Source organism: Nomascus leucogenys, chromosome 12 (genome assembly GCF_006542625.1).
Source record: "Nomascus leucogenys isolate Asia chromosome 12, Asia_NLE_v1, whole genome shotgun sequence".
NCBI classification, from domain to species: domain Eukaryota; kingdom Metazoa; phylum Chordata; class Mammalia; order Primates; family Hylobatidae; genus Nomascus; species Nomascus leucogenys.
Window position 1 is genome coordinate 21657292 of NC_044392.1, and position 20177 is coordinate 21677468.

At 36.1% G+C, this 20177-nt stretch overlaps 1 protein-coding gene across 5 annotated transcripts in view; it reads right to left on the reverse strand.

The window, feature by feature from the left end:
• The window catches only part of CEP350 (centrosomal protein 350), a 175956-nt gene that overhangs the window by 40599 nt on the left and 115180 nt on the right, over positions 1–20177 (reverse strand). For 4 of the 5 annotated variants that reach the window (XM_030823922.1, XM_030823923.1, XM_030823921.1 and 1 more), the window contains exons 26-30: positions 18053–18199; positions 15153–15310; positions 6576–6698; positions 5267–5466; positions 1817–2028 (exon numbers count right to left, since the gene is read on the reverse strand). In XM_030823922.1, the coding sequence (XP_030679782.1) occupies positions 1817–2028; positions 5267–5466; positions 6576–6698; positions 15153–15310; positions 18053–18199 (840 nt within the window). The remainder of the gene's footprint in view (positions 1–1816; positions 2029–5266; positions 5467–6575; positions 6699–15152; positions 15311–18052; positions 18200–20177) is intronic. The other variant, XM_030823925.1, reaches the window with a different exon arrangement.

The window sequence follows — 20177 nt, forward strand, 5'->3', positions numbered from 1 at the left end:
ACCAAATGGAAACTATTTTGTGATATAATTGTAAAATTCTATTTAAAATTTGACATACTAGCCATATAAAGATCATATTTACAAACAATTTAACTGTTAAGACATAAGTGAAAAAAGTTTACAAATTATTCAACCTGGGAAAGCTGATTTTTAAAAAAAGGTTACAAATTATAAAAAGGATAAGACCTCATTTTTTTTGAAGGCATAGAGAAAAATTATAAAAGGGCATGCTTTTAAAAAGTTTTACAATAAATTAGAAGTGATTATTGTGTCAGTGATACTTACCGCCCCCCCCCATTCTTTTAATTTTAAAAATACTCAGTATGTACTACTTTTACAGAAAGGAGAGAGGAAGGGAACAAACAGAGCATAAGAAACTTGCCCACAAGAGAACAAAAGACAAAATTTCTATCCTGACATCAGGTGGAAGTGAGATGCCTGATTTGATTGCTAGCTACTATCACTTCCTATCCCTGTGACTTTGGGCAAATTTCCTAGCTTGAGGATTAGAACAGTATCTACTTTATAGGATTCTTTCGAGGGTTAAATGAGATACTCCACGTAAGGCACTTGGTAAGTACTTCGTAAACAAACACTTAATAAATATTAGCTTTTATTATAAAAACCACTTTAAGATATACTAGTTTTGACTTCCTTGATACATTTTCTTGTGAAAAAAGCTCCAATTTTTAATAGCCAATCAGTTTGTGGCTATTCCGAGCCTCATCAATAATGATGCTAGGTAGAATCTAATTGATTTATAAGAGCTAATAAACTTTTAAGATTGTATAAAGGCAGTTTGGTTGTAAATTCCTGGAAGGTAGAAATTTACAAAATAATAGACAATGCTATGAGTAAATTATCTATAGAAGTCTAATATTATCATATAATAAATAACGTAATTATTAAAAGCCTTTAATAACCTAAAAATGCTGATTTCAAGTATGTGCACAAGGACATTGAAATATTTTTTAACATAATATTGAATAGGCTCTTCAATGAATAAAAAATGTTTTTCTTCTAGATCTTCTAGGTGCTGTAACACAAATGAACCTGATTGACTTATCAATGGGGAAATAAAACTAATTCTTTCTATCACAATAAAAATGGAAGGCTCCGACAAAGAATATTCCATTCTGAATTTGGGCAGATCTTTTTTTAAACATAAAGAGGCTTTAACAACATCTGTGTATACTTTAGTATACCACAGTATACTAAATATTTATAATACTGTTATGCTAATTATGTGCTATATTTTAAAAAAAAGAGTTAAGTTTCTATCTTGAGTTTTTACCAGCTAGTTTTATTTTCTATAAAGTACACAATTAAGGACAATGTAGAAAATCTCAGTCTAATAATGGCCATTATTTTAATTTAAAATCAGTAACTGTTTCAGACCTGCCTTTAAGAGGCTAAACCATTATTTTATTCTATGAGTTATACAGGAGTTATTAATTCAGTTACAGTAAAGGTACTCTGGTGTGGTTTAAGATCTTACTGTTTTTGTTATGTGAAAAAACAAATTTCAGAAAGAACTTACGTTGTTCCTACAAACTGTTTTTCATAAAGACTTTAGAAGTTCCTATTACCTCAATATTAACAGACTTGATATCACATGATTTTATAACCTCCACTAACGCCAAAATTCATATATTTGTAAATGAAAAGCTTTATTTCTATTCAAATGTTTATCCTATATGTTACAAGTATGGTGACAGTTAACACTGTCATTAATATCAATAATATAACTGCTAATATACCTTTCAGACAGTTTTTTTCTAGAGAATCTTTAAGATATAAATATACATTAACTTACATGTTTACTAGGAGAGGTAGAAGATTCTAGTTCCTGTGAACAAACCATTTCTTCAGTAAGTATACTGTGATCTGGACTCTCTGGCTGCTCCTGTCCTATAGACTCAGATGGTACATATTCAACAGCAGGGCTGCCTAATTCTTCCGGAATGGAGCTTTCACTGTTCCGATGAGAGTACAGAGGTACTGGAGATTCCTCTTCACTTGCTATTTCTAGAAAGAGAGGGTAAAAACCAGAAAAAAAATATACAATCTTGGTCAATGGGAAAACTACACTGATAAACATTGTTTTTAGCATATTATTACTCACTGCATTTTTGCCTCCCACAAACAGGAGAGTCATAGCTTCCATAGATGCACAGGTCTATTTCTGGGTTATCTATTTCACAGTCTATTTGTTTCTCTCTGTGCAAATGTTATTATTTTAATCACTACACCTTAGAAGTCTTGATATATGGTAAAGTAAGTTTCCGTATTTTGTGGTTCTTTAGTAGTGTCTTTGCTTTTTGGTCCTTGTTCTTTCATGCTTTTTTTTTTTTTTTTTTTTTTTTAGATGGCGTTCCGTTCTTGTTGCCCAGTGTGGAATGCAGTGGCATGATCTCGGCTCACTGTAACCTTCGCTTCCTGGGTTCAAGCGATTCTCCTGCCTCAGCCTCCCGAGTAGCTGGGATTACAGACACATGCCACCACATCCAGCTAATTTTTGTCTTTTTAGTAGAGATGGGGTTTCACCATGGCGGCCAGGCTGGTCTCCAACTCTGACCTCAGGTGATCCACCCGCCTTGGCCTCCCAAAGTGCTGGGATTACAGGCGTAAGCCACCATGCCCGGCCTCATATAAATTTCTTAATGAGCTTGTCAAAGTTTTCCTATGAAGAAACCTTGCTGGGTTTCTGATGTAAATAGTCTTGAATCTACAGATCAGTTTAAGGAGAATTAATATCTTATGACACCGAATCTGTGAATATGGAATAATGTTCCATTTATTTTGGCTTTCTTTTTTTTTTTTTTACTTTTTGAGACAGGGTCTTGCTTTGTTACCCAGGCTGGAGTGCAGTGGCATGAACAGGTCACTGCAGCCTCGACCTCCCAGGAACAAGCAATCCTCCTGCCTCTGCCTCCTAAGTCACACAGGCCTGCGCCACCATGCCCGGCTAATATTTCTGTAGAGGCAGTGTTTGGTCATGTTGCCCAGGCTTGTCATGAACTCTTGAGCTCAAGTGATGGGCGTGCCTTGGCCTCCCAAAGTGTTGGGATTACAAGCATGAGCCACTGTGCCCAGGCTGTTTTGGTTTTCTTTAATGTCTCCTAATAAAATTCTAAATTTTTCTATATAAAGATCTTGTACACTTTTTGTTAAATTTATTCCTAAGTATTTCATATTTTTTGTTTCTATTATATATTGTTTCTATTTGTATCTTTTTAAAAATATATATTTTTCTAATCAATTTTTGCTGATCTATAGACATGCAATTGAATTTTATATATGAATTTTATAATCAGAAACCTTGCTAAGCTCACTTATTAATTGTAATAATTAACATGTAAATTCTGGATTACCTATGTGTGTAGCTTTATTAACTGTAAGTAATGAGAATTTTGCTTCTTCTCACTCCTTACAGCTTTTAATTCTTTTTCTAGCCTTAAATGTACTGTGTAGGACCTCTACACAATGCTGAACAGAGCTAAAAATAAGCCTCCTTGTCTTATCTCCAAATCCAAAGGAATTTTCTATATTTTATCATTAAGTATGGTATCTATTATAGATTTGGTTTTTTGTTTTTGTTAATACCCTTTATCAGGTAAAGAAAGTTCCTTTCTATGGCTACTATGATCTGAGGTTTATTTATTTTTATCACAAATGCTTTTTATTTTTATTTATTTATTTTTTTGAGACAGAGTCTCACTCTGTCACCCAGGTTGGAGTGCAGTGGTATGATCTTAGCTCACTGTAACCTCTGCCTCCTGGGCTCAGGTGATTTTCGTGTCTCAGCCTCCTGAGTAGCTGGGACCACAGGTGTGTGCCACCATGCTCAACTAATTTTTTTTATTTTTGGTAGAAACAGGGTTTTACCATGTTGCCCAGGCTGGTCTCGAACTCCTGGGTTCCAGTGATCCACCCACCTCAGCCTCCCAAAGTGTTGGGATTACAGGTGTGTCTGGCCCACAAATGCTTTTTAAATTTTATCAAATGCCTTTCTGAATCCATTGAGATGATCAATTTTTCTCCTTTAATCTGGGTAAGGTAATTCACCACATTATCAACTTTTTAATGTGTGCTAATCCCACTCTGTCATTAAGTATTAGGATTTGCATATATAGTTGAACTTGGTGTGCTAATATACAATTCAGGATAGGTAAGATTGGCCTTTCCTTTTCTGATACTGTCCTTTTATGGACATAACATCAAACTTATATACTAGCCTCATAAAATGAGTTGAGAAATGTCTCTTTTTCTATCCTATGGAAAAGTAAAGAATTATAATACCAGGTTCCCCCCCCCTTTAATCTAGTATACTGGTAAAGATGGATGAGGTCTATGTAAAAAGATGCTTAGTTACTGGGGTACAATTCCTTTACTGGTGAAAGAATCAGGAGGGTTCTCTTATCTTACTGAGTAAGCTTTGGTAAGTTGTATTTTTTAGAAGAATTTAGCCATTTCTTCTAAGTTTTCAAGTTTGTATTGGAATAAAGTTATTACAATTTTTTTTTTTCCTTGAGATATGGAGTCTCGCTGTTGCCAGGCTGGAGGGCAATGGTGCGATCTTGGCTCACTGTGACCTCCACCTCCTGGGTTCAAGCAATTCTCCTGCCTCAGTCTCCTGAGTAGCTGGGATTACAGGTGCGTTCCACCACATCCAGCTAATTTCCTTTGTATTTTAGTAGAGACGGTGTTTCACTGTGTTGTTCAGGCTGGTCTCGAACTCCTGAGCTCAGGCAATCCACCTGCCTCAGCCTCCCAAAGTGCTAGGATTACAGGCATGAGCCACCGCGCCTGGCCACAATTTTTTTTATCTTTCTAATTTCTCCAGCATTTGTGGTTACATCATCTTTCTCATCATTTGCATCACCTCAATCATTTGCATTTTAATTATATTTTATTTTTAGAGACAGAGTCTCACTCTGTCACCCAGGCTGGAGCACAGTGGTGATCATAGCTCTCTGTAACCTTGACCTCAAGCAAGCCTCTTGCCTCAGTAGCTAGGACTATAGGCATGTACCACCACACCCAGCTAATTTTTTAATTTTTTGTAGAATTGGGGTCTCCTATGTCATCCAGGCTGGTCTTGAACTCCTGGCCTCAGGCGATCCTCTGGCCTTGGCCTTCCAAAGTGTTGGGATTATAGGCATGAGCCACTGCACCCAGCATCACATTTTTAAAAGTAATGAAATATATCTTTCAATTATGTTAGGCTTTAATTTGTAGTGTGAACAGAGTTAGTATTTATTACCTTTCTGTTCTGTTCTCTGGTCCTCCAGTTCTTTCTTAGGAGTTTTGGGTTTTATTAATTCTTTGTCCCAGGCAGCCAAAGCTTGTTTTTCCATTTGACGAATTTCTGCTTCTTCTGCATCTAAACGTCGCTTCCACTCTAGGAGCTCCTCTGCATGTTGTCGCCGTTGCATTAATTTTTGCTCCCGCTTTGTCAGAAACCTATGGTCACACCATGAAGAACAGTTTGAGAGAACAAACCTATATGCAGAGATCACTTTGAGAGCTCTATCACTCACCACCTTATCAACAAGCTGTGCAAAAGCAGAACATTCATACTACTCTTCTCTCTGAAAAAAGCTTGAGATAATAGAAGCTTTCATGAGTCAACTTATTCAGAAAATGAGGGAATTTATGTTTTACTCATAATGGTTTGTAAAGTTAGCAAAGGAAAAATAGCAGTATATTCAGAAAAAAAACCTTCAGAATATCTAGACAACCATAATTGATAATGTTCATATTTAGATATTCATTTTTTGTAGGTTATTCTTTTCCATAACAGAAGATGTAAGGAATTTATTCTGAAGGCTCAGACCAGAAAACACACAAAACCCAAAACAACAAATACCAAAAACAACAATAAAAAACAAACCCCAAAGCCCCAAAACAAGCAAGCAAACAAAAAGCATGTTCATGTCCCTTTTTTACTTTTATTTTAAATTTCTGCCTGGCTTTGTTTCAGGTCTAATGAGTTTTGTTTCTTCCATTACCTAAGAGATACAATGTCAAGTGGTAAATCTTTTTTTCATGGAGAGAACACTGAGTACCACAGTCCATGTTTTATGCATATAAACGTAACTATTTATTTACTTGAGTAAAGGGATGCATCAAATTCTCAATTTAACCTGATTTCTGAACTTTAAATAGCCAATGATAGCTTAGGCCCAAAGGGTTAGGAGAAATTACTGAGTTAGGAAAAATTACTTAGTTTAGAGGCTACTAATAAACCATCTTCGAATGTAGATGCCACAGCTAAATAAAATGTGGGCTGCTCATATTACTAGTATTACATCTACAGTGGTAGCTAACCAAGAAAAATGCGTACATGTATCGCACAAACACTTTCTAAAAAGCACAAGAAGAACTGTCACTCCTTGAGCAATCATCATGTCAAATTAATGTGGAAACAAAAGGTAAAATTTATGGGACATTTGACAAGAGGCCTCCAGGCTATTAAAAAAAAAGAGAGAGAGAGAGAAAAGCAAACAAAACAAACAAAAAGAACAGAGCATGCTCTATCAAAGAGTGCACTGAAAAAGGTGCAAAGTTACCTGACCAACTGGTTGTAGATATACAGCTGGAATTTGGGATGAAGGTTGGGAAAACAGACACTGAGAGAGGCCCAGTGATGAGACGTAAAGACAGAGAAGAAGTAGTGAACAGGAGAGCAGTGTCTACAAAATAAGGAGGAAGATTTTAAAACCAAGAGATCAAGAGGCAGGAAGAATGAGAAAGGGAAAGCGTAAGAGCTGAGTGAAGGACTTTTAATATGCTTCCTGAAGAACATTATAAGTGACTCAGTTAAAGCAGGCATTACACTCTGTGTGACATTTTTAAAAGTGTATTTTTATAGATCTTACCAATGATTCCTGAATAAACATGCCTTTCTTCTCACATGTTGCTTAACCACCATCTATATTTTCAGTTAAATTTACTTATTTGTAAGTAAAGTAATAAGAAGTACATTGTGGGACTAAATTAGTTTTCAATTAAGCTTTGACAGACAGTACAACAATTATGGCCATGAACCTAGTATATCAGCAACACTACACACATATGTAATCCTGAGCAAGTGATTTTTAATCTGTACCTTGTCATGTATTTTAAAATACTACATTTGCCTTACTTAACCTTACCATCACAATCTAGCTTGAAAATAATACAATTTAGTAAACTGATTTACACAAAAATACCTTGTTCACCTCTACAATATAAAACTTACTGCTAACAGGACCTACTGGAGGTATTTTGCTTTGTATCTAACAAAGGCCCACTTAATTAATAATATTGAAATACACTACCCATTCTATAAGATACCGGGATGCATAATTAATAAAGTGAGCTAGTCCCAATAAATAGTCAGTAGAAAAAAAACTGACATGGACAGCTCAATCATAAGGTTAAAGGTAAGAAGAACATTCCATTTTACAGTTACAAAAGCAGGAAAAAAAACCAAATTTTCTTCTTTTGTAATAATAAATAGATCCGTGAGTGTGTGTATGGATTAAAAAGTCTAGTAGTACCTTTGGAAAGGTTAATTCTCTTTGACAGAGCACGCTCCTGTTCACATGCACACGACAATAACTTGTAGATCAAGGCAACATTTATTGCCTTGGAAGGGCAAGGAGTAATGTCAGTATGTCACAGAAGTGAGAAAATCTAGGTATAAATCCAGCCATTCACTTGGATTTTTAAAATTATGTATAATCTTGCCTATGTGTATTTTTAGATAACAGACTATTTTAATGTCTGTTTCCTCACATATAACTTAGTATTTCATTTCCCCTTCACTTACACACACACACACACACACACACACACACACACACAAACACACACATTCATATCTGGGTTGCCTTGATTTTCTGCACTGAAATTCAAGAAAAATAGTTTGCTAAATTTCAAGTTAAGACATTACAATCTTCCTTGCCATTCTTTATGAATGTACAATAAACTTATTTTGATGCCAATTATCAAAATATTATGCAAAACAAAGGCACTTGGCAAAAGGCTCAAAAAATCTATTCGTAACATTCAAATATCACCCACCCTCTTAAGTGTATAACTGCTAAATGCATGCATGACCTAGTACAAAAAGTAAAATATTGGAACATGTGAAATAAACTTCAAAAAATATACAATTTAAATTTTTTCTCTAGCCCAACACAGAGAACAATAATTTTCCTCTATTAAAGACTAAGCATATTCAAAAGCTCTAGTTTAGGAATGATGAATGAAATAACTAATAGAAAATGAAAATAAAACAGTTTAAAAAACAGAGTAAGAAAAGTTTAACTTAAAGTTAGAACTTCTTTCCATAAACATGTTCCTTATTAAATATAAATACATCCTATAAGGAGTGCCCTTTAAACGTTGAATAAAGTTGAGATGAAAGAGCATTACTTCACAATAGAATTAATAATCCTTCAAGATGCTACACAGGAAAGAAATAAAAATTGTGAATGATGGAGACATAAATGCCGACTAATACAAAATGCTTTTGATTGATGTCAAGGCATTTCCCCAACAAGTCCTCTGATGGTAACGGAACACCGGACAAGAATAAGATATACAACAGATTTAGTCTAGTATGGAAATCATTATGTTTCTAAAATATTTGAACTTAAGGAACTAATGAGTACTTAATTCACTCTTTTTTTTTTTGAGACGGAGTCTTGCTCTGTTGCCCAGGCTGGAGTGCAGTGGCACCACCTCGGTTCACTGCAACCTCCACCTCCCAGGTTCAGCGACTCTCCTGCCTCAGTCTCTGAAGCAGCTGGGGTTAAAGGCACCTGCCAGCATGCCGGGTTAATTTTTGTATTTTTTTTTTTAGTAGAGACAGGGTTTCACCATGTTGGCCAGGCTGGTCTTGAACTCCTGACCTCAGGTGATCCATCTGCCTTGGCCTCCCAAAGTGCTGGGATTACAGGCCTGAGCCACCGCGCCCAGCTTAATTCACTTTTTAATTTTTTTTTTTTTTTGAGATGGAGTTTCACTCGTGTTGCCTAGACTAGAGTGCAATGGTGTGACCTTAGCTCACTGCAATCTCCGTCTCCCGGGTTCAAGAGATTCTCCTGCCTCAGCCTCTTGAGTAGCTGGGATTATAGGCGCGCGCCACCACGCCCGGCTAATTTTTTGGATTTTTAGTAGAGACGGGGTTTTACCATGTGGGCCAGGCTGGTCTTCAACTCCTGACCTCAGGTGATCCACCCTCCTCGGCCTCCCAAAGTAGTGGGATTACAGGCATGAGCCACCATGCCCGGCTTTATTCACTTTTTTTTTTTTTTTTTGAGATGGAGTTGTGCTCTGTCGCCAGGCTAGAGTATAATGGCACGATCTTGGCTCACTGCAACCTCCAACTCCCTGGTTCAAGTGATTCTCCTGCCTCAGCCTCCCAAGTAGCTAGGATTACAGGCACGCGCCACCACGCCCAGCTAATTTTTGTATTTTTAGTAGAGACGGGTTTCACCACGTTGGCCAGGATGGTCTCGATCTCCTGACCTCGTGTTCTGCCCACCTTGGCCTCCCAAAGTGTTGGGATTACAGGCGTGAGCCACGGCACCCGGCCTTAATTCACTTTTAAAGTCACACTTTCACACTCTGAACTTGCTCTGTACAGCTATTCAACTCCAGTAATTAGCCATCTAGCACTTTGCTAATTTCAACAAAATACTATTTAGAAGGATCAGTTTCTAATGAAGATAACTTTAAGTCATCCATTTAGGTTTTAAAAAAATCTATGAGGTTGAAAGCAGATATGCTAACTTAACTTTGACTTTAGCTAGCTGAACTCCGGAGAACAGGGTTCTAGTTTCAGCTCTGCCATTCTGCTGTGTGTGTGTGACCTGAGGAAAGTTACATAAACTCTGTGGGCCTCAATTTCTTCATGTAAAACAAAGGGACTATATTTTATGGCTTCCCTAAGAGCCCTTCCAATTTAACATTTTATGACTCTCCGTTGTAATATTTCCACTCATTTTGTACCTCAAAAGACTGCCAGACCATGTGACTGCTAGACCATGTGATGTTAAGTGAGAACTTTTTTTGCCCACCGAGCTGATGTAATTGTGGCCTGCATTCTAACAGATTATAAAATCATTCTATAATTTGAATAAAATTATAATCTAAATTTTAAATGCAACTCCTAGGTCTAAAAATGCTTTCATTATAAAAGATATCGAAAACAAAATCTTAATACCTTCACAGAAGAAACATTTACAGTTCTATATTTGTTTAGGATGTTACTGTGCTTCCATTATCATTAGTTTCTCCATTGGAATACCAAGGAGTCCATGGATACCCTGGAATTGCATGTAAAATTGTATATATGTGTGTACATGCATTTTTCTGAGGCAAGGTTCCAAAACATTCATCTGATTTACAAGCAAACTCAAGATCCCCAAAAATAGCTGTACAGAGCAAGTTCACTGCTCTATTTGTACTGATCTTGAAGAAAATTATTGCTGCTTTATTAGTGAATCCTTATGCAATGCTATGTATCTCCAAACTACTGAGACTACCTAGCTAAACTAAAACACTACTTTTTACTCTTCCCAAAACAAAACTTACAAAAAACTTAATACCTTAAATCATTTTATTCCTTCTGGGTTTTTAATTCGATTACTGTTATAATTAAAAATGGAACATAGTGCTTTACATTTTAAAATGGATTCTTTTGAGTACTTTAGCATCTTTAATAATATAAAAACAGGAGGATAAATGAAGATACAGATAGTTCTGACTGAAAAGAAAATGTAGCTTAGGTCTGATTTTCTATAGCGAAATCTATTCTATTACTTAAAATTATCTAATAATTTACATACACCTAAGTAAACAAAATAATACAGCACATTATTCCTGACCTAGGAATTCCTGCAGAGAATAAAAACAAAGTATCAGACTATCAGGATTTATTCAGCTACTACACGTAGACTAGAATGTTGTCTAAGAAAATTCTATTCAATTTAAGGCAACGCTATTTAACATTATTATTTAAGACAATCTAATTAAAATATCTCCTTTAATGAAATATCAAAAGCCTTCTCTTGAAAATCCTTCATTTTAAAAATTCAGATTAATGGTGAAGATTTCGACATTGATCAGACAATATAATAAATACTTTTGGACAGAGAAATGTCATAAAATATTTATCTGCTTAACTTTTTGATCAATCATTTAAAACCAAATACATTAATTTTTCTCCTTTAACAGTTCTGTAAGCCAACTGGGAAGTGTAAAAGGAGTATTTAAAATGTTTTGTGACTAAAGGCTTCATCTTTCTATGCTACCTTGGTCTGCAATGAAGGATCAAACCAAAAAATAGCTATATACTTTCTGCCCCTTCTTTTTATGTGTGAAAGTACTTACTAATTCAACACTATATTTAACTCCCTCAGGAGGCTGAGTGGGGAGAGTCACTTGTACTGAGGAGTTTGAATCCAACCCTATCCTGGGCAACATAGTGAGACTCTTAAAAAAGTACACTCATCCATGAAAATGTCCTTGACATATATCATATTGTCAGTAAGAATTTCTCTTTTCTGAACTTCCTTAGCAATTGATCTAGATATACTTCTCTATATGAACCTGCCCCTCATTCTTTTTTCCGTCTACACTATAAGCTTGAGAACAGGGCTTAAGTCTGATTTATCTTGGTATCCCTCAGCACTTAGCATACTCACACATTAATCAATAAACAATTGCTGAGAGAGTAAACGCATAATTAATAAATAATATGGAAGAAGAAGCTACTGTTAACAAATGAAAGAAAAAATGCAGTGTCCTATTTTAAGTAATGAAACACTTAAAGATGAAGAAAACACCATTCTTTCAGTATTTCACTTGTTCCATAAACAGGGAGAGTCAATTGCATAGTGTTTTCTCATGAATATCTGTTTCATGTTTATAGGCAATCCACTTAAATTGTAAATAATATCCCTCACGGTAATAAAACTCAGATTTCACTTACCAATAAAACCAAAAACATTGAGAGCTATTCAGTCCACGGCTAGATCTACTGTATGTCTTTTGCAAACATGTTTTCATTATTATTAATGTCTTCCACATTTTGAATATTATTTTTTGCTTTTTACTATACTGATAAATGGAAATTATATGACATTTATAAAATGTCTACTCAACAAAGAGGTCAAGAAAAGCCATATGTTAGGAATATAACGTATGGCTTTTAATATTCAACAAAGGCATTACTGTCTCAGTAAAATATTAAAAAAGTAAATCTTTCACTATAGCCAAAAATGATATGATCACTTCAGAAAAATATCTGTCATATAATCAGAGTTCAGAAAGTTACCAATAAGCAATGACATAAAATGAAAAGGTTCCCCCTAAAAACTAGCTGAACTTACTGAGAAAGACAACTACTCTTTGGTGATTTATAACAATAAAATAGGAATGACTGCCTTTGCAAATCTATGGAACAAATAAGTTCCTAGTCATGAAGTAGCAGAGGTTCAAATGATTTTGTTGTTCACGAAGTAGCAGAGGTTCAAATGATTTTGTTGTTAGGTGTCTACCATAGCAAATGACTGTGAAATTAACTGACTCCCTATTTATTGAGCTGACACTCCAACATCATTGAAGGAGATCAAACTATGGTGCTCTGGTAATATAAATGGTATTTAAAAGCTAGTTTTCACATTACTTTGTTTCAGAGACCAAAAAATAGTGCATTACAATACTCTTCCTTTCCTATGCACCACCAATTTCAGAAAATACTTTAGTTCATCCTCAGATTTCTTTTTTTTTTTGAGACTAAGTTTTGTTCTTGTTGCCCAGGCTGGAGTATGGCAGCATGAGCTCAGCTCACTGCAACCTCCCTCTCCCAGGTTCAAGTGATTCTCCTGCCTCAGCCTCCACAGTAGCTGTGATTACAGGCATGTGTCACCACGCCTGGCTAATTTTGTATTTTTAGTAAAGATGAGGTTTCACCATGTTGGCCATGGTTGGTCTTGAACTCCTGACCACAGGTGATCTGCCCGCCTTGGCCTCCCAAAGTGCTGGGATTACAGGTGTGAGCCACCAGGCCCGGCCTCATCCTCAGATTTCAGCACCATCATTCAAACATTTCTTTGCCACTACTGCCTTTACTCTATTCCTATCACAAACACAATTTCATTGCCTCAAACAGATCAAAAAGTCACTGAATGCTTCAATGCCTATTCTCCTTGACAAATCTCTCAAACATCAATTGCCATAGTTGTCAAGGAAAGGTAGAGGAATGATACAAAAATTCTAGGTGATTAATATTTTGGAGTCTATGAAAATAATTAATAAAATTTGGAACAAAGTCAATAAATCCAAACTTAAACTTGTTATTTAGGATTTTTAAAGCTTTAACCAAATCTGAAATAAGCATCCCAGAAACTGACTGACCTCAAGGTCAGACTAGAATTAACAGTTTTTTTCTACAAAGGTGGTTAAATTAGGATATCATTCTTAGAGACTGGCAATGAAGATTTTACTGAAAGAGAAGAGCAAGGGATCAATGAAGAAATCACCCTGACACTGTGTTCCCCCAACATATACCATTCAAAGACATTTGTGGCAGATATACAATGTCAAATTAGTGATAAAAATCTATGAGAGATTATTCTAATTTTGAATTCAAAGACTGCTGGAACAATACAGTATGCCCATATAGGCTACTGGAAAATTTTATCAGGAAAGGAAGAAAGCATCTTTAATCTAAATTTTAATAAATTCCTACTTGAAGAAGCCTCAATCAGTCTATCCCATGGAAATCACCCAAAAGGAACATTCATTCATATATTTGTCAATATTTGGTTTCACCTCTTATATTTTTAATTTTTAAAAACTGTATTTACTTTTAAGACTTATTTTCATAATCAATTTAGGTATTTTTAAGTTATGAAATGCCTTTCTTGCAATGAAGTGCCAATATAGAACTGCACCTACAGAAAGTAAGGATTTCACTTACAACTCTTGACTGTTGCAAAACAAACTAAATCATAGATTGATTTAACATACAAACATAGAGCATTATTAAATTTGGTGATGCGTGGTATACTGCCAAAGGTTATCAAGTTAAAACTTAAATTCAATCTGTAGTAGTTCAAATTGTGAATTTAAAATGGTAGTCAACAAAAATTTCTAATGAGTCTCTTCCATATTTAATGGGTTTCGAGGAAGCTAGATATGGGGTGGAGGTTACAGAGGCAAGAACAGAGTCCACAAGCAGCTAATTTATAACCGTATTTAATTAAATATACACCCCAAAGAGTAAAGTCTCACATAAATTTCATTTTATATGGTCAACACTGATATATAACTGAGCTATATCTAAGCTGGAGTAGCTTTAAGAGTCTTTACAAAATAATTCTTAGAACTATTTTAGAAGAATGTTAAGACTGCCAAATCAACATTCCTGGAAAATTTCAGCCTTTCTGCTTTCAGCTAAGGAACTCATACCTACTCACCAGGTTAAAATTTCATCTATTTGAATAAGCCTGAGAGGTGCCAGAGGGCCACAGGATGACATGTCAGGATATACCATTAGTTGCTTCCCCAAATTAGTAGACATGCCTTTCTTTTAATAAAAGAAAGGGGAAAACTTTGTTATGGGTACATGTGCAGATACTTTTTTTTTTTTTTTTTTCTGGAGACAGGGTCTAGCTCTGTTACCCTGGCTGGAGTGCAGTGGCAAAATCATAGCTCACTGCAGCCTTGACCTCCTAGGCTCAAAGGATCCTCCCACCTCAGCCTCCCACATGGCACCATGCCCAGCTAATTTTATTTTTTTGTAGAGATGGGGTCTCACTATGTTGCCCAGGCTGGTCTTGAATTCCTGGGCTCAGATGATCCTCTTGCCTCAGCTTCTCAAAGTGCTTGGATTATAGGTGTGAGCCACCACTCCTAACCTTGGTTTTTGGTTTTTTAAAATAAGAAACTTGTTCGTATTAAAATTGTTTTATAAATAAGATCTACAGTTAATTGGCTTCTAGGTTAATCTAACAATTCTGCTAAAATGCTACTGAATCCATAAAATACTTTGTCTCAATCTAATCTAGTGAAGTATATTACAAATGTTATTTGTTGTACTACTTTCAATGTAACTAAACAAGAGATATTTATAAAAAACAAATTACTTTTCATCCATGCGGCTTCTCATTTTCTTCAGTTTCTGCATAATGCTGCTAGTTTCACTGCTGGAGACTGAAATGGGAGAAGGACTGCGGGTCTCCAAGTCAGTTGGACCAGGACTGGTTGCCTTATTATCCTTTGTATCATCATCACTATGAGAGTCCTGCAAACAAAAAGAGGCAAAATTGTATTGGACTTTAACAGGACCTTGAAGCCATTGTAATACTGTCAATTCAAAATTAAGTTTATCCACAATACAATGTTTATAACAATAGTTGAAAATAAGATAATAAAGGACAAAATATATCACACACTTAAAAATGGTTAAACTAGTACATTTCATATTATGTATATTTTTACCACCATTTATATATATAGAGAAAAAGAGAATATCACAACATGCAATAATTTTAAAAAAGAAGAAATGTAAGAAATCCAAAAAAGCTCCTGCTATTAGTAATCTAGTATCTACACATCCTCTCTGAGATTTCAAAGTTGGACCACTCAAAAGGAATAAAAAAATTAGACACTATAAATATATAAAACATGTATGTACAGACACAAAGAATGACTGGAAGATGTAACATTTATTTTAATCATACTAGGGCATGAGTTTTTTCCTTTGAATATTCCTTATGCAAAACAATGTTTTCAAAAATTAAAAAAGTTTGTAAAGAAAACATTTGGAAACTATTAATCAATACATTATTTCTGATGAGCAAAAAGTAAAACTTTAATTTCTTAGTATGTTTTCCCCACAAACAGTCATTTATTCTCCTAACTTTTCAGGAAGATGGGCAGCAACAGTCATGACTGTTTTTATTTTGTTTAAAAAAAAAAAGTAGAGCCCTTGAGCTTCCCTTTCTTTCTCCTGAACAGTTCAGTCTTAAAGTCATTGGATGGGACAGAGCAAGGCAGGCATCTATGTAGGGGCTGAGGGACACAGGAGGGCAAGAGTGGGGTCTCAGAACCTGAGTAGGATGAAGAGGGCATCCAATGCAGGAGGGCGGCCGGTAAGGGGAATCAGAGCCCAAGAAGGCCAACAAGAATGTCACATGGAAGTGACCCCCACACACAATTGCAAGCCCAAGCACAGTGAGGATGGCCTTACCACAGAGAACTTCCTAGCACAAAAGCCAGAGCCCAAAGAGGGCAAGGAAGAGAGGGTGTGAGGAGATGGGAATAGCCCAACTTGGGGAGTCAGAGCCCAGGTGGAATGAGAAGGGCACCCAGTTTCAGGTAGTCTGCAGATTAAGTGGTAGTAACGTAACAATGTTAATTTGTTGGCAACTTACTCTCAGATAACTCAGGATAATAGAATTTTTTGTACTGTTTGACATTTTTCTGTAAGTTTGAGATTTTTTCAAAATTTAAAGTTTACTTTAAAAATCAAAGCAGAGCATATTAGGAATTTTAAAAATTAAACTGCTATACAGCCTGGGTTTTCTCACACTACAATGATTTTTTTTTTTTGAGACAGGGTCTTGCTTTATCACCTAGGCTGGAGTGCAGTGGTGTGATCACAGCTTACTGCAGCTTTGGCCTGCCAGGCTGAAGCAATCCTCCCACCTCAGCCTCGCAAGTAGCTGGGACTATAGGTGTATGCCACCATGTCCAGCTAATTTTTGTATTTTTGGTAGAGCTAGGGGTTTCGCCCTGTTGCCCAGGCTGGTCTCAAACTCCTGAGCTCAAGCCATCTGCCCACCTAGGCCTCCCAAAGTGTTGGGATTACAGGTGTGAGTCACAGCACCCAGCCCTACATTGACATTTTATAGTACCTTAGAATAGGTCCACTGGACATGGTGGCTCACACCTATAATCCTAACACTCTGGGACGCCGAGGCAGATGGATTGCTTGAGCCCAGGAGTTGGAGACCAGCCTGAGCAACATGGCGAAACCCCATCTCTATAAAAAATACAAAAAATTAACTGGGGGTGGAGGTGCATGCCTATAGTCCCAGCTACTCAGGAGGCTGAGGTGAGAGGATTACCTGACCCCTGGGAGGTCAAGGCTGCTGTGAGCTGTGATTGCACCATTTTATTCCAGTCCAGGTGACAGAGTGAGACCGTGTCTCCAAAAAAAAAAAAAAAAAAGTTTCAAATTTTGTTTTTGTCTAATATCACCTTTGAATCATGTATCATTGTATTAAAGTTGGATAGCTAAAATGAGTATCATGTAAATAGTAAAACAGTCTCCCCCATTAATTCTGAAGAATATGTTTGGATTGATAAATAAGAGCAAAGCCCTCTGTTCCAATTTAGTTTGTAAGTGAAAAATATTCTAAATTAAACTAATATTGTATAAAAACTATGTGGCCCTTTCAAAATTTGAATATTCCATAGGAAAAAAATACAACTCTCACTATACATTAGGGCATTGCTATGGTTTGAATGTTTGTCCCCTCTGTAACTCATGTTGAATCTTAATTCTCATTGTAACATTAAGACAGTGGGAAATCAGACTATGGTATTTGAGAAGTAGAACTTTTGAAAGGTAATTAGATGATGTCATGAGGGTTGGACTTTAGTGGCTTAGTAAGAGAAGAAAGAGAGGATTGAGCTAGCACGCCCAGCCCCTTTGTCATGTGATGCCCTGCATCGCCCCTTGGGACTCTGCAGAGGGTCCCTACCAGCAAGAAGGCCCTCACCAGATGTGGCACCGACCTTGAACTTCTCACCTTCCAGAACTGTAAGAAAAAATTTTGCTCCTTTATAAATTACCCAGTCTTAGGTATTCAGTTATAGCAACAGAAAATGGACTAAGACTGGCCCATCCATAGAACTTTATCCTAGTTCATTATTGTATCATACTGCTTGAATGAATATCATCTTAGAACATGAGACAGGGTTAGATACTGGCAATCAACATAAGACAGGAAACAAATAATAACTTCATGTAGTTTACCAATTTACTCTCCCCTGCAGACTTCAACTTCTCCTGTAGCTTTATGGTGGTCTGTCGGATCTTTTCTATCTCTTCCTGCTGTTTAAGAATCAGCTGTCTTTCCTTCCGAGCTGCCTTATTGGCTTCTTGAAGACGTTTTATTTCTGCCTAAGGTTTAAAGAGTCAAGAGAGGGATTAAGATTGGGAGAAGACAAGGCCAAAGTAATATTTAAAAAAAAAAATCAGCACATATATTACAAATAAATACAGATAGTATTTTATAATAATAGTAGTAATACTGAAAAGTTTAAAAAATAGTGAGGGAGGAAATAAATCACATACAATCCCACCATTCTAAAATAATTTAATATGATCTCTTAATTTTAAATTATAATTAGATTGATAATTTCATATCCCATTTTAAAACATAACATATATTTTGTATTTTTCCATAATGCTACTCAATGTTTACACTTACTAGTTTAACAGCTGCTTATCAAGTAAACTAATTAATGTAACTATTATTCTATTGCTAAACTTTTAGGCCCCTATAATGTTTTACTATCTCAAATAATGCTTTAATGCCCATAGCTGTTTCATACCATGGATTAATTCCTTAGGAGAGATTTCTAAAAGTAAAATAAACAAGTCAAAGACAATGAATCATTTTATGGTTCTTAAAAACAGTTTTTAAAATTGCTTTCAAAAAAGGACTGCCCCTGTCTACAATGCTACCAGAAACATTTAAGACTACATTGTACCAATATCTCTCCACACAGAATACTGTTTTCAGTTGCTATGTGGGCAGAAGATAATACACTTCACTGCTAATAATTGTCAAAATTTAACAGATAATCCTTTTTTAAAAATAAATTTGTTCATTGTAGATTCTGGATATTAGCCCTTTGTCAGATGAGTAGGTTGCAAAAATTTTCTCCCATTCTGTAGGTTGCCTGGTCACTCTGATGGTAGTTTCTTTTGCTGTGCAGAAGCTCTTTAGTTTAATTAGATCCCATTTGTCAATTTTGGCTTTTGTTGCCATTGCTTTTGGGTGTTTTAGACATGAAGTCCTTGCCCACGCCTATGTCCTGGATGGTATTGCCTAGGTTTTCTTCTAGTGTTTTTATAGTTTTAGGTCTAACATTTAAGTCTTTAATCCATCTTGAATTAATTTTTGTATAAGGTGTAAGGAACAGGTCCAGTTTCAGCTTTCTACATACGGCTATCCAGTTTTCCCAGCACCATTTATTAAATAGGGAATCCTTTCCCCCATTTCTTGTTTTTGTCAGGTTTGTCAACGATCAGATAGTTGTAGATATGCGGCATTATTTCTGAGGGCTCTGTTCTGTTCCATTGATCTATGTCTCTGTTGTGGTACCAGTACCATGCTGTTTTGGTTACTGTAGCCTTGTAGTATTTACAAGAAAAAAACAAACAACCCCATCAAAAAGTGGGCGAAGGACATGAACAGACACTTCTCAAAAGAAGACACTTATGCAGCCAAAAAACATATGAAAAAATGCTCATCATCACTGGCCATCAGAGAAATGCAAATCAAAACCACAGTGAGATACCATCTCACACCAGTTAGAATGACCATCATTAAAAAGTCAGGAAACAACAGGTGCTGGAGAGGATGTGGAGACATAGGAACACTTTTACACTGTTGGGGGGACTGTAAACTAGTTCAACCATTGTGGAAGTCAGTGTGGCGATTCCTCAGGGATCTAGAACTAGAAATACCATTTGACCCAGCCATCCCATTACTGGGTATATACCCAAAGAACTATAAATCATGCTGCTATAAAGACACATGCACACGTATGTTTATTGCGGCACTATTCACAATAGCAAAGACTTGGAACCAACCCAAATGTCCAACAACGATAGACTGGATTAAGAAAATGTGGCACATATACACCATGGAATACTATGCAGCCATAAAAAATGATGAGTTCGTGTCCTTTGTAGGGACATGGATGAAACTGGAAATCATCATTCTCAGTAAACTATCGCAAGGACAAAAAACCAAACACCACATGTTCTCACTCATAGGTGGGAACTGAACAATGAGAACTCATGGACACAGGAAGGGGAACATCATACTCCGGGGACTGTTGTGGGGTGGGGGGAGTGGGGAGGGACA